The 14,724-nt window shown below is 41.0% G+C and overlaps 1 protein-coding gene across 1 annotated transcript in view; it reads left to right on the top strand.

Moving 5' to 3' along the window:
* Positions 1–576: 576 nt before the first annotated feature.
* The window catches only part of st3gal1l3 (ST3 beta-galactoside alpha-2,3-sialyltransferase 1, like 3), a gene marked incomplete at both ends in the record, with an annotated part of 79,259 nt that continues 65,111 nt past the window's right edge, over positions 577–14,724 (top strand). The window contains 2 exons of the mRNA XM_079830071.1: positions 577–819; positions 991–1,181. Of these exons, the coding sequence (XP_079686197.1) occupies positions 577–819; positions 991–1,181 (434 nt within the window). The remainder of the gene's footprint in view (positions 820–990; positions 1,182–14,724) is intronic.

A 14,724-nucleotide genomic window follows, 5' to 3' on the forward strand; every position in this document is an offset into this window, starting at 1 on the left:
AAGGACAACCTTACTGTTTTTGTCTCGGTTTAATTTAACCCAGCATGTGTTCTGTCCAATATTTACCCAGCGCTGGGTTGCCAATTGGGTTGTTTTTAACCCAGCCATTTTTAGAGTGTAAGCACTTACAGGCAGCCTTTATTGGAGGTTATAAAGAATAAATGATTCTGCACAAAAAAAATGACTTTTGGGGGTTGAATAATTTGGAACAAAAATGTTTAGAGACCTGATGTTTAGAGAGAGGTTTTTTTTTTTCATTTCTCATCAACTTAACATTCTCAGAATCACTCAAATGTGTATTAATAAACTTTCTATAATAGTTTACTGATGCCTTTGTTGAATTGTTTTCATAACATGTTGTTCTTGGCAGCAAAATGTCTTGCAGGTCCAGGGGGTTGAATAATTTTGATTGCAACTATAGCTTGCTATTTAACCATGCCTGCGGTAAAGTTTTTAGTGTAATTCATATACAATGATAAAAATAGAGAATATAATATAAACACTTTTTACTAAGTAATTAAACTTATAATAATTACTAAAATACTTTTCTTGTTCAAGGGCTCAAGAGAGTAAAAGATGCTGTGCTTTGCCACCAAAAGAGCTCGATACATCACCTTAAGTGTGAGTGTGATCATCTGTCTATTTATATTCTCTCGACCTTCTGTACAAAGACTTATCTTTGGAGCATGCGCATGTGGTCAGTGTGTGGTAGACCTCGCTCATGACACCTGGTTCCAAAAGCACTACGACCCCCACACCCAACCCTTACTGACTAAGAAAAACAGCATACTCAGCACCGCCCTCTATCAGTGGTGGCAAGTAAGTGCAATATAAGATTATCTATACAATATCATTATTGACATTAATTATAAATGAACTTGAATAAGAAAATCTAGTTGTTTGTACCACGTAAATTCATTGAATTAAACTTATTTTAGCAGAGAAGACAGCTCTGATAATCATGTATGTTTTTCCATAATATTTGAACAGAAGCTACAATATAAGAGTGGAGTGAACTACAAAGAGGTAGCCAAGATGTTATTTGACATCTTCCCAAATGAAGAAGATTACTCTGATGCTGGCCCAGGCCGCTGCAGAACCTGTGCTGTAGTGGGGAATTCTGGGAACCTCAAAGGATCCCACTATGGTGCTCTCATTGATGCCCATGATCTTGTCATTAGGTGAGTGAGTTAACTGGATGGAGTTAACTGTGTTAACTGCATGGAGTCTCTATAAACTAGAATAATTTTACCATTTCATTATATTCAAACCTACATATTTCTACATATAGACCATTCTATAAATATTCCTTAAAAATAAATGGATGAATGTTAAATTCATCTTAACCAAAGACGAAGTTGCGTTCTTTATTATGTGTTATTAGCATTGCAAGAGGTGATGCATAGTAAGTCAAGTTCTAAAAACAAAATCATTACTATGATAACTTGGTCTGGGTGTTGTTGTGTGCACTATGTATGAAGTGTTTACGTTTTTACTGTGGAGTGAGTGTCTCTTGGCAGTTCTAACTTTGCATAGAGCTATTTAAATATACTATTTGCATGAAATAGTATATTTAAATAGATGTCATGGGGTGTATGCTTTTAACATACAACATGTTTCCAAAACACTGAAACACTACGTTTTGCAACTGCCACCCTAAGAAAAAGCTTTGCCACGTACCATCTGCCACCACAGAATAAAATATAAATGTAAGCAGTGTTTTAATTACTGCTTTTCAGCAGCTGTGCTTCTATTTAATGATATACATATTTTTAAACTGCGTAAAGCAAAGCTTCATTACAGTTTTTCTCGATTGCTAACACACTATAACTAGTTCAGTTGGCCCAAACCATTCGTTCAGTTTTAGAAATAAACACAATATAATTACCTCCCGTGTCACACTGTGAACTCAAATAGCACACATTTATCCATGTATAAACATTAAGTAGCAAAACTGATGACACCAATTAGAATCTCAGGATATTATAAATAGGATCATGGAGGATTATGTGCTTTGAAAATGAATCCTAGTGGTGGGAGACAAAGAGAAAGAGGAGGAGGAGAGGAAAAGAAAAATGAAGGGGATGGGATCAAAGGACATTTGTTCCTGATGAAACACAAAGCACTAGTTGACCATGTTCTTATACATGGAATGACCACAAGGGAAGTTGGTCTACAGACTCACCTACATGGTTTTTATACTACATGCACATACAGTATAATTACAGTACACAGTAGCAGTACTTTAGGTGGGAGAACGACTCGGTTCCCTGAGAGAAGGGAATGAGTATTACGTAGCTACGCTATGGGAAAATGTTCTCCTTTTCTCGAGATATTGAAGCCAAAAATGATCTTTATAATTTAATGTATGTAAAACACAGTGCAGCTGCACAACAGACCTAAGCAGAGTATACTAGCGCACTGATTGGCTGTGCTGCGGTAACTGCACGAACCTATGGGGAGGCGTGGAAACCAATCGGGTCGCTTTCCGCCCTAACACGTCAACTACCGCCAGAATGGCCATGGCCTACGGCTATAAAAGCCAATGTATGCCATAGGATTTCAGGTTAAATCGACTGAAGTGATCCCCTGATCAAAGCAATAGCACAGCGGGTTACGCAATACTCGTTCCCTTCTCTCATGGAACCGAGGTTACGTTAGTAACCGAGTCGTTCCCTTTCGAGAGTAGTCTCTTATTGCGTAGCTACGCTATGGGAACCCAATTTAAAACGCTGTGCTTGCTTAAAAACTTCGCCCCATACTATGGCCTGGGACGAGAGCCCAAGGCCTATAGAAGAGTAAAAGTTAAGAGTCCCAAAAAGAGGCCAACGAGGTGTGAGCCTCATATAAGGGTATGTGTAGGGAATGAATATTCCCGTCTTATTATAGATAAAAACTAGACCAGACAGTTGGGCCTATAATTATTGCAAATGTGTTATACATTTGTTTATATGGAATTTAGATAAGAACTAGACCGGACAAAAATGCGGGTCTTATAGTTATTGCAAATGTGTTATACATTTGTTTATATGGAATTAGATAAAATCTAGACCGGACAGAGTCAGGCCTATAATTATTGCAGACGTGTTATACATTTCTTTATATGGAGTTAGATAAAAACTAGACCGGACAGAGTCGGGTCTTTTAGTTATTGCAAATGTGTTATACTTTTGCTTATATGGAGTTTAGATAAAACCAGACCGGACAGATAAACTAGGGAATGAATATTCCCGTCATATTATAGGTCAAATCTAGACCAGACAGAGTCGGGGCCTATAGTTATTACAAATGTGTTATACATTTGTTTACATGGAATTAGATAAAATCTAGACCGGACAGAGTCGGGCCTATAATTATTGCAAATGTGTTATACATTTCTTTATATGGATTTAGATAAAAACTAGACCGGACAGAGTCGGGGCCATATGATATTGCAAATGTGTTATACATTTGTTTATATAGAGCTTAGATAAAAACTAAAATAGTTTATATATAATAGTTAATAGCAGAAATAGTATTCAACACCCCTTCTGGGAGGTTCCGTGGTATCCGTTGATGGGGCATACAAGAAGGGCCCACAAGTCGGGACGGGTTGCCCTTCACCTGCGTGAGGAGGCCTCTGTGAGTCACCTCAGAGAACCATAGTTGGTTCCTCCAGAGAGGAGGTCCTCATTGATGCTGGCGAGTCGAGCCCGTAGGGTCGACAGTGCCATTTATCACACTCCGGACAGCCGGCCTTAGAGAGTGCAGCTTCAGCGTGGTCACGTAACACGCGGTGATGATCCCCGCTGAAGACAGGGCCTCTGCACGAGGCACAGGATTCACAAGGGGGATCTTAGAAGAAATTGACTTGGCTCTGCCTGTGAGAGTATGCATACTATAACGGGATATAAAAGTAAAAGTAATGCCCCCATAAAATTGGTTGGTTATCAATCCGATATACAGTTGGCACAAGAAATAAATAGTTTTTATTCTAGATTTGATGTGGAGGATTTTACTAGTAAAATTAATGTGCTTAGGAATGAGACTGTGTAATATGGAGTGTACATTTTTTAATCAGCAGGATGTAATACACGTTATGACGTTTACTTAAGACATGTGCGGATCAGCTGGGCCCTGTTTTTCATAATATATTCCAAAAGTCGCTTTCTCTTCAAAAATTGTGGAAGTTGTGTAACGATTGTGTGAGTAAACACACAGACAGTTTTATTTAAAAATTTGCTGATGATACTGTTATCGTTAGTGTGCTGACTAAGGTGAATGATTTTATGACATGGTATCACAGCACCTTTTTGCAAGTAAACTTAAAAAAAAAACTAGGGATATGGTAATTGATTTTAGATCTATTCCTTTGGCTCCTCAACCAACTAGAGTGAAAGGTCAAATGGTGGAATGGGCTAGCAGTTGTGATGTGATTCTTCTTCTTTATTGAACATATAAGTAAAAATAAATAATATATATATAAATATACAACCCCAAATCAGAATCAGAAAAAGTTAGGACAGTATGGAAAACGAAAAAAAAAAAAAAAAAGAAGTGATTTCTAAATTTACTTTGACTTGTATTTCATTGCAGACTGTGGCGACCGCTCTCACGGTCCCTCAGCCTCGCTGCTCGCCACACAGACAATACAAACACAAAATATTTCATGTTTTGTCTGGTCAACTTCATGTCATTTGTAAATATGCATCCTTTCCTGTCATTCAGACCTGCAACACATTTCAAAACAAGTTGGGACAGGAGCAATTTAGGGCTAGTAATGAGGCAAAATGGTTAAATAATGATGTGATTTGAAACAGGTGATGTCAACCGGTGATCGTAATTATGATTTGGTACAAAAGTAGCATCCAAGAAAGGTCTAATACTTTAGGAGCAAAGATGGGCAGAGGATCGCCAGTTTGCCAACAAATATGTGAGAAAATTATTGAAATGTTTAAAAACAATGTTCCTCAAAGAAAGATAGGAAGAGATTTGGATATTTCACATTCAACAGTGCATAACATAATTAAAAGATTCAAGGAATCTGGAGGAATTTCAGTGCGTAAAGGACAAGGGCGCAAGCCTAAGCTGAACAACCGTGATCTCCGATCCCTCAGGCGGCACTGCATCAAGAATCGTCATTCATCTATAAGCGATATCACCACATGAGCTCAGGACTACTTTGGCAAACCTTTGTCAAGTACCACAATACGTAGTTACATCCACAAATGCCAGTTAAAACTGTACTGTGCCAAAAGGAAGCCCTATGTTAACAGTGTCCAGAAGCGCCGTCAACTTCTCTGGGCTCGGAGGCATCTGGGATGGACCATCACACAGTGGAAACGTGTACTGTGGTCAGATGAATCAGTATTTCAGGTATTTTTTGGGAGGAATGGACGCCGTGTGCTCCGGACCAAAGAAGAAAAGGATCATCCAGACTGTTACCAGCAACAAGTCCAAAAGCCAGGGTCTGTCATGGTATGGGGTTGTGTCAGTGCCCTTGGCAAAGATAACTTGCACTTCTGTGAAGGCACCATTAATGCTGAAAAGTACATAGAGATTTTGGAGCATAATATGCTGCCTTCAAGAAGACATCTTTTCCAGGGACGTCCATGAATATTTCAAAAAGACAATGCAAAACCACATTCTGCACACAGATTACAAAGTCCTGGCTGCAGAGGAAGAGGGTACGGGTACTTGACTGGCCTGCCTGCAGTCCCGACCTGTCTCCAATAGAGAATGTGTGGCGCATTTTGAAGCGCAAAATGCGACAACGAAGACCCCGTACTGTTGCCCACCTTAAGACTTGTTTGCAGGAAGAATGGGACAAAATTACACCTGAAACACTTCATCACTTAATGTCTTCAGTCCCTAAACGTCTTTTAAGTGTTGTGAAAAGGAATGGCAACATAACAAAGTGGTAAATGCTTTACTGTCCCAACTTTTTTTGAAATGTGTTGCAGGTCTGAATGACAGGAAAGGATGCATATTTACAAATGACATGAAGTTGAACAGACAAAACATGAAATATTTTGTGTTCATATTGTCTGCAATGAAATACAAGTCAAAGTACATTTAGAAATCACTTCTTTTTTTTTTGTGCGTTTTCCATACTGTCCCAACTTTTTCTGATTTGGGGTTGTACATACTTACACATATATAATACAATTAAAATAACAAATAAATAAGAACATAGACTTCTCAATGCAAGCTTCCAAAATTATTGTAAGTAATTCAAAATCAAAGAATTTCCCATGTTCAAAAGGAGTAGGAAGAAGTTCAAAACCAACTTTTCTGGTCCTACCCCCTTTTTCTCTATTTTTATCCCTTAATTAAATACAAAACAAGTAGATGCTTTACATATGTACATACACCATATATCTATTTACAGTACCTACACTCACATAAACACATGTATACACAGATGCTTACTTTCATACATAGCAATTCACATTTCCATCTAATTTCTTCGTTTCTGTCCATCTATATCAAACCGAATACCAACCCAACCAAACTAGACTTCTTATATAATCCCAGAAATCATACAATCAGTATGCAATACTAACTTAATTCCTTTTCGTATCCATTCAATATTTTCATTTTATATATTAAATACAGTGATACTTAACATTTGTTCTTATAAGTTTCCTTTGTAATACAAAAGTTCCTCTTAAGTGATACTTGCTCTCTCTCTATTTTAAATAACCCTTGGATACTTTTCGATAATTGTTGATTATATACTTTATACATAATTTGTGCAGTTTTAAAGTCAACTATATCTCTAAATTGTTGTGCTTGTAGTTTGATGAAAAGTGGATTAGTTGGTGCTCTATAAGTGGTTTTATTTACAATTGTTAAAAGGTCCCATGGCATGGCATTTGTGTATTATTTTATAATGTATTCTAAAATGTCAATTTAGAAATAAAAGGCATTTTTTCTATACTGCTGTTTGCCCTCTGGCTGAATGCCCTGTTTCAAGGGGCGTGTCTGCTGTGAGACTTCAGTAAAAACGGCCACTGTTGTGATTGGCTGTCATCTTTGCATTTTAAATGAGTATTAGATCTTGTAGCGGAGGGGGGCGTGGTTTAACGAGGTCTACGAGGCACGAGCCTGCGGCCAGAGAGACGGATGGACCCGAGTTCACTTCTCATCAGTTCTCTCAGCACGTCTCAGTTCAGTGAACTGTTGTAGTAACTAGCATATACTTCAGGTTATTAGTTTATTTCTAGTCGGAGGGGCTGTCTGTCACTCTAGAAAGTTAGTAACTTTAGTAAATTATGGATCAGCGCTGACTCGAGACGCGAACCGTATAGAACGATTCAGTCCAATTTGGTGAACTGGTTCGACCGGTTCAGACGTGGGGCCCCTAGGCTGCAGCCTACGCAAGCCTGTGCATTAATAAATATACGTTATACACGTAAGTATGCCTAAACTTAAAAGCAATAGGTACAGAAATTATTTTATTCCCACTGCTGTTCCCACTGTTTTGTTGGTGTGTTTTGTATGATATGTTTACATATTGTATGTTGCACCAAAAATCGCCCATTGGGCTTATAATAAAATTTGAACCTTGAACCTTGAATGTGGCTAAAGTTACCATTACCTCTAACTGTATTCACAGAGATCAGAGCTATGTCATTCATTTTATTTTTCAGAAGCAATAAAAGTGTGCTTCTAAATTGTACAGGCGGTGAGCATTTTCTGGCTAAACATAACAAGCTCTGGTCTCTGTGAATACAGTAAGAGACTTTAGCCACATTAGCACATTCAGAAAGGCTATTTGCAAACACATTGAAGTGCAGTACTTGCGTGTTCTGTACATGAAGTTGGATCACGAAAGTTGGTATTGATCCATCTTTGAAAAGGCTTTCTCCAGGCTTTTGAACTAAAATTTCAAAACCATAATGCGGTTAATAAAAAAGCACCTTTACCCTAAACTATAAACACTATTCCCCTCTTTTGACACATGAGTCAGATTTGTTGAACTGTCACCTCAAAACTCTACACACAAATCCCTTAATTTCTCATTACCTACACCAAGTGGTCATTTAGAAAGCACTAGCATTCAATATTGTTCATTCAAGTCAGAACAGTGTAATGGGGCTTAGTAATGTTCTATTTGCTTTAAACTGCTCTTGACTACGCCACTCCGATTTTACTTGGGTAGGAGATCCCCAAATCAGTTAAAGGTTTCCCCGCAAGGCTATTCAACTCAATGAATAAACTTAAAGGCAGAATTACTATAAACAAGACCTTTTATTTAAATACATAAGTCTAAAAGGGGTAATGAGGGAGCTCACCTCTGCTATACTAATGGGGACATTCTGTGCCACAGCCTGGGGGAGATGAAAAGGGTTTGGGTGTTGACCTGCTGTCCTACGAGTAGAGCGTCTAAGAGAAGGGCCGGTCACTACTGGCTGACCAACAGGCTGATCTAATGGGCTCTCAACTAAATCAGAATCCTGCTCTGGTGTAGTTACTTGGGACTGCACTCCTGTAGGTTCTCTTATACATCTAATAGGGGAAGAGAATCCTGTTGTCTCAGCCATACTAACACCATGGCCTAATGTCTGGGGACTAAAATCCACTTGGGCACCCACTCTAGTATAAACCACAGCTACTTGTGGCGGACTTCCCACTTCAGAGTCCCCAGAACTCAATTCATTACTGGGACTAGGGGAAGGAGAAGAAAAATGTCTAATACGTTGACCAGACCTATCTATACTATGGGGAACCAACTTAAGCTCTGAGCGATGCATGACCTTCTCCGGGCCATCTTTTCCTTGTGGCTTCATCTTATACAAAGTCCCCACTTCATCAGTGCAATTCACAATTTCAAACATTGTAGAACTCCAGACATCCTGAATCTTATGACGCCCATGAAAGTGATTTCTACAGTACACTAAAGTACCAGATGGCAGTATAGATATTGACTCAGGAAAGCCAGCCCTACGGCGCTCAGCTGCAGTCTCCAAGTGCCTTCGGGCGCTAGTATAAACAGAAGTCAAGTACTCATGATGCTGAGCAACCCAATCTGACGGGGTACACTCTTCTTCGACCTCGTCACTACTGCCAAGCAGATGATCAACAGGCAGTTTAGGCTTCTGCCCAAACGTCAGCTCATAGGGAGAATGTTGAGTCGATTGATGCACTGCGGTGTGATATGCAAAGAGGAGCTGTGGCAACAATTTCGGCCATTTACGTTTCTGTTCAGGTGGCAAAGTGCGGAGCAAATCATGCAGTGTTCGATTGAATCTTTCGCATTGACCATTAACCTCCGGATGATACGGGGTCATTCTACTTTTAGTAACACCATACAGGTCACACAAGCGCCTCAACAATTCGCCCTCAAAGCTTCGCCCCTGATCTGAGTGAATCCTTTTTATGGCACCCCATAAACATAAAACCATTTCTCGGTCTTCGATCTTCGCCACAGTGCTCGCCCTTTGATCGGGTGTGGGGTAGGCTTGTGTAAATTTAGAGAAAATATCTGTTACAACGAGGACATTTTCCTGCCCATTACCTGCTCGGTCCAGAACTGTAAAATCAATTCCAATGATTTCTAGAGGTCGACTAGCTAACAAACTTCCCAAAAATGTTCTCACCTTGGGTTGCGAGGCCTTGGCAACAGTGCAACGTTTGCACTCAGTGCACCATTTCTTTACATCTTTCCACATATTAGGCCAAAAACACCTTTGACGTATAAGATCTGTTGTACGCTCTACCCCTTGATGGCCGTGATTATCATGGAGGCTAGTAACTCTCTTGAAGGAGGCACCTGAACTGTTCTGTACAAAACACCATCCACTTCTCGCACCCTAGGCCACTGCTTTACCAACTGCTGAACATCCCTTGGCATACCCTTCAACTCAGCAACAGTTGGACGCTGCCCCTGCACCCAAAATTGTAGAAAGGTTTTAATACACATATCTGCGGCCTGCAATGTTCTCAGATCAGCCTTATTCCGAGCAGGGACAGCATCCACTGTTGATGATTCCACCACCTGGGGGCTCAATCCAGGTGGTCTCTCCTGCATTAAAATTGGCTTAGGGACAGTAATACCAGGTAATGCAATAGTAGGTTGATCTGCAGAGGGAAAGTGCATCTGCATTGCGGTTTGCAGCACCCGGTCGATACTTGATCTCATAATTAAATAAAGCAAGCTGGGAAACCCAGCGCTGTTCAACAGCCCCCAATTTTGCAGACTCAAGGTAACGCAGTGGATTATTATTAGTATAGACAGTCACCTTACTACCAAGAAGGTATTCTCTAAACTTTTCTGTCATTGCCCATTTAAGGGCCAGCAGCTCCAACTTCATTGCACTATAATTCGTCATATTCCTCTCACTTGGTCGAAGCCCACGACTAGCAAGAGCAATTGGTCTCCGAAGCCCCCCCTGGTCTTGTGACAGAACTGCGCCCAAAGCCAAATGACTTGCATCCGTCTCTAAGAAAAAAGGCAGTGTGAAATCAGCATAGCCTAAAACGGGAGCTTGAATGAGCCGTTCCTTTAGGTCATTAAATGACCGTTCACAGGTTTCATTCCAGTATTGTGCAAAGGAACCCTACTTAATGGATGCCGCCTGCTTCCGGGTGCCCTGTAGAACACCAACTAATTTATGCAAGGGGGCTGCCAAGCCAGCAAACCCTTCCACAAACCGACGATAATACGATGCGAAACCAAGAAATGACCGCGACTCTTTAAGAGAATTAGGCCTGCTCCACTCAGCAACAGCCCGGATCTTTTCTGGGTCAGTTGACACCCCAGCCGCCGATATCACATGACCCAGAAACCCAACCTCTGTTTGGAAGAAGTGGCACTTCTTCAGTTTTACCTTTAAATGGTGGGCTTGAAGCCGACTCAATACCATCTCCAAACGCTCCAGATGTTGGTCAAAAGTACTGGAGAAAATGACTATCATCCAGATATAACAAGAGAGCATGGAGGCTCTGATACGCTCCATGAGCCGTTGGAAGGTGCTTGGCACATTGCGCAACCCAAAGGGCATACGATTGAACTCAAATAGCCCAAATGGTGTGCAAAACGCAGTCTTTTCCCTATCCTGAGGGGCTACTGAAACCTGATTATAACCACTAGCCAGATCCAATGTACTAAACCACTTGGCCCCACTAAGCGCATCCAGGGTCTCCTCTATTCGAGGCAGAGGAAAAGCATCCTTACGAGTTTTGGCATTAAGCTGGCGATAGTCTACACATAACCGAATAGAACCATCCTTTTTTTGGACCACAACTATGGGTGAGGCATATGGACTACAACTGGGCTTAGCTATATCCTGTTCAACCAGCTCTCGAATATGAGTCTTAACCAGATCATATTGAGAAGGTGGCAGACGACGGTATCGCTGGCGTACAGGCACATCGTCTAATAATGGGATAGTATGCTGCAGTAAATCAGTACAGCCCAAATCTCCGTCACCCCTACTGAATACATGGGCACATTTCTCAAGTAACGCTTGGGCTTGTTGATGTTCTCGACAAGACAAAGTAGGCCAAGTGAGCTGGGAAAGATCAACATTGGAACTACTCTCTACTTCAACCGACTGGATAAATGCTACTGCCTCAGAGTCATCATTCTGTAGATGGAACTGGACGGGAGATGCTAAAGCAGGCGACTGGACAATATGCAATTCTCCAAGTACGGTCTTTGGCCAAAGCCAACGATCCTGACTTCCCACATTAATAACTGGTACCTTCACCACCCCACAGGCAACAGATAAGCAGGCAGATGGAACAAGAAGGTCCCCAGGCAACCGGCCTTCAACAAATGACACAGGTTCCAAAAAACAAGCATTAAATGTAGTCCCCAACCCCTGGTGGCAAGTTGCCGGAACCAATTTCATAGCGCCTGCTGGCACTCGCACAGCTGGGCCTTTCTGAACTCGAGCTGGACCCACATCCCCAGTTTCTAGTGTACGTTCCAAAACTTGAAACTCAGAAAAAGCCCTCTGCCATACATTCCCTGCATGGTTGATAGGTGGAAAGTTAAATAGCCTCGTCCCATGCTCTAAAAACAGTTCTTGGTAACAGCTACTAATAACATTCATTCCTAGCAGGCCAGGAACCTGTTCTCGCTTCAACTGGATAGCAGGATCGACAGAATTTTTCACAACTAAAATGCCCATCTTTGGCAAAGTCTTTCCAAGTATGCCTATGGTTGTTTCTAAATACCCCAAATAAGGAATATCAAGGCCATTGGCTGCTTTAAGCTTAAGCCACTGGCAAGGTTGCAGCTGAAACCGGAAATGTGGCTGCAAATACTGCTCAAAAAATTGCTGGGTGACCGTAGTCTCCATAGATCCTGTATCTAGCAAACATGCCACAGTCACCCCACCAAAAGTAATGTCTACTACTGGACATCGACCTAGGAGTCGAGGCTCCTCAACAGGGGAAATGCCCAAGAATTCCCCACCCAACGCATGGGCAATGCTGTCGGGGGGCATTCGTTTTCTGATGACTGTGTGACAGACCTAGGCCCTGGAGCTACCCTCTGCATTGTACCAAGATCAGCTTTACAAAATCTTGCAATATGACCAGGTTGATTAAAGCACAAGCATATAGGTCTACCATCTGAATGATAACGATACTGTGAGCTACGGGCCCCACCCCTCAGTGTAGCGGGAGCTGGCTGCAAAAAGGATCCTGGAGCAGCTTGGGGAACAGAAAACTCTAAGCGCTTCAGAATATTATCAAGCTGAACCTGCTGTTTACGAAGACTTTCCTTAACTTCAGTCAATTCGTCTAGAGGTTTACCAAGAACAGCATTAGAATGTGCTGAGAGTTCTGTAGTATTAGTGACACTACAAGACTGTGCACGAGCCCGCTGTACACCAAGGTTATCACCCTCTTCCACCCAACGCAGTGCTTCCTGTCGGGCATCTAGAAAACTCAAAGTAGGATCTAATCTAACATGACGACGTAATTCACAACGAAGCATGCCATCTCTCACAAATTCTATAAACTGGTCTCGTAGTACAGTGTCTGGATTAGCAAAACATGCTGAATCTTTACGTTTGATCACGTCCATGAGGGACATAAGAGCATGAGAATACTCTCTCAATGATTCACCTTCTAGTTGTCGTCACTGGAAGAACTGCTTCTGGAGATTAATATAAAACGGAGAACACCCATAAACATCAGTTAGTATATTAAAGATCTTCTCAGGGTAATCTCGTTCAGATACGGGACGGAACCTAACCTCGGTCCTAGCTTCACCATCCAGGAGATCAAAAATGGCCAAAACCTGCTCAGAACGTAACATTGGGCGCATGGACAGATGACGTCGGGCCTCCTCAACCCAATCTTCTACTATCAAAGAGTCTTGGGATAGTTTCCTAGAAAATCTAGGGCACTTGCGTTCTCGTGGTACATAAACATAACGTTCTATGGCTCCCACAGGATTTGATATAGGAGAACCACCCATAACACTAGCACCAGCAGACAGAGGCTGTTGTTCCCTGATAGGGAGAGCACCCGTGGGGACAGAGGATGAACTCTGACTTGCCTCTGATCTAAGTTTTGCATTTTCTACCTGGAGCTGTTGCACTAATTCAGTAAGTGCCTTAAACTGTCATATCCTCATCTGCCATTCTACAGGAAAGAAAAAAAAACAGAAAAACAAAAAGACAATCAAAACAGAGCAATTACACAAGAAACCAAAACAATAGGAGGCGCTGTTATCTTCAGGCTTGACCACGATGACTGGAATCCTTGACCACTGGAACCTTGACCACTGTTTTCCCACCTTACAATACACAAAAAAAAAAGGAAACTACACAACATAGGCCCAGACAGTCGCAAACAAATAAAAAACATAATAATAATAGCAATAAAGCCTTTAAGAGATCCTGCCGACTCTACGCCAAATGTAATGGGGCTTAGTAATGTTCTATTTGCTTTAAACTGCTCTTGACTACGCCACTTCGATTTTACTTGGTAAGGAGACCCCCAAATCACTTAAAGGTTTCCCCGCAAGGCTATTCAACTCAATGAATAAACTTAAAGGCAGAATTACTATAAACAAGACCTTTTATTTAAAAACATAAGTTCTGGTCTCATCTGGTTTCCCTCAAAACAGGCGATTGATTTTATAAAAATAGTAGTAGCAGCTGCGAGCAGTGGTCACCAACCTTTTCAAACCAAAGATCCCTGACCTCAGCCTTGATGAAAGGCAAGATCTACCTATAGAAAACCCTTTTCATATTTTCATGGCCGATTCAGAGGTTTTTTTTTATTTCCGAGACCATCTGTCGTTTTTTTTCTTTATTTAAGCAAATTTATTTGTTGTTTATTTGCTCTATAACAGGCCAAACTGACCTTAAAAAAAATTGCCATTTGAAATGTGAGGCAATCACCTCATTTTAGTTACGATCCAAACAAAGATACACATATGTAGCATGAGCAGTTGTTTTTTATTTAAATTATTGCATAATTTCAAGACTTAGAGTAAATACAGAATGCTCTGACTTTAGCTTTGTGAAATTGTAACATAATACACACCTGCACAAAACAAAAACAGATGGACTGAATAAAAATGCTAATTCACTCTCTGACAGTAGGAGGTGCTTATGGAAAACAAGCGTTTATTTGGGTACCGCTGTAAAATGCCAGAAACTACTCTGAAGACAGTCAGTTTTGTTCAGGGATACATTCATGTAACCCCCCCTCCCCAATTCAAAATCTATATTTTTCTTCCTATATTTCAAGCTTCCCAAAGAGTGATCTTGC

The sequence above is a fragment of the Gobio gobio genome (genome assembly GCF_949357685.1).
Source record: "Gobio gobio genome assembly, chromosome: 11".
Classification (NCBI taxonomy): domain Eukaryota; kingdom Metazoa; phylum Chordata; class Actinopteri; order Cypriniformes; family Gobionidae; genus Gobio; species Gobio gobio.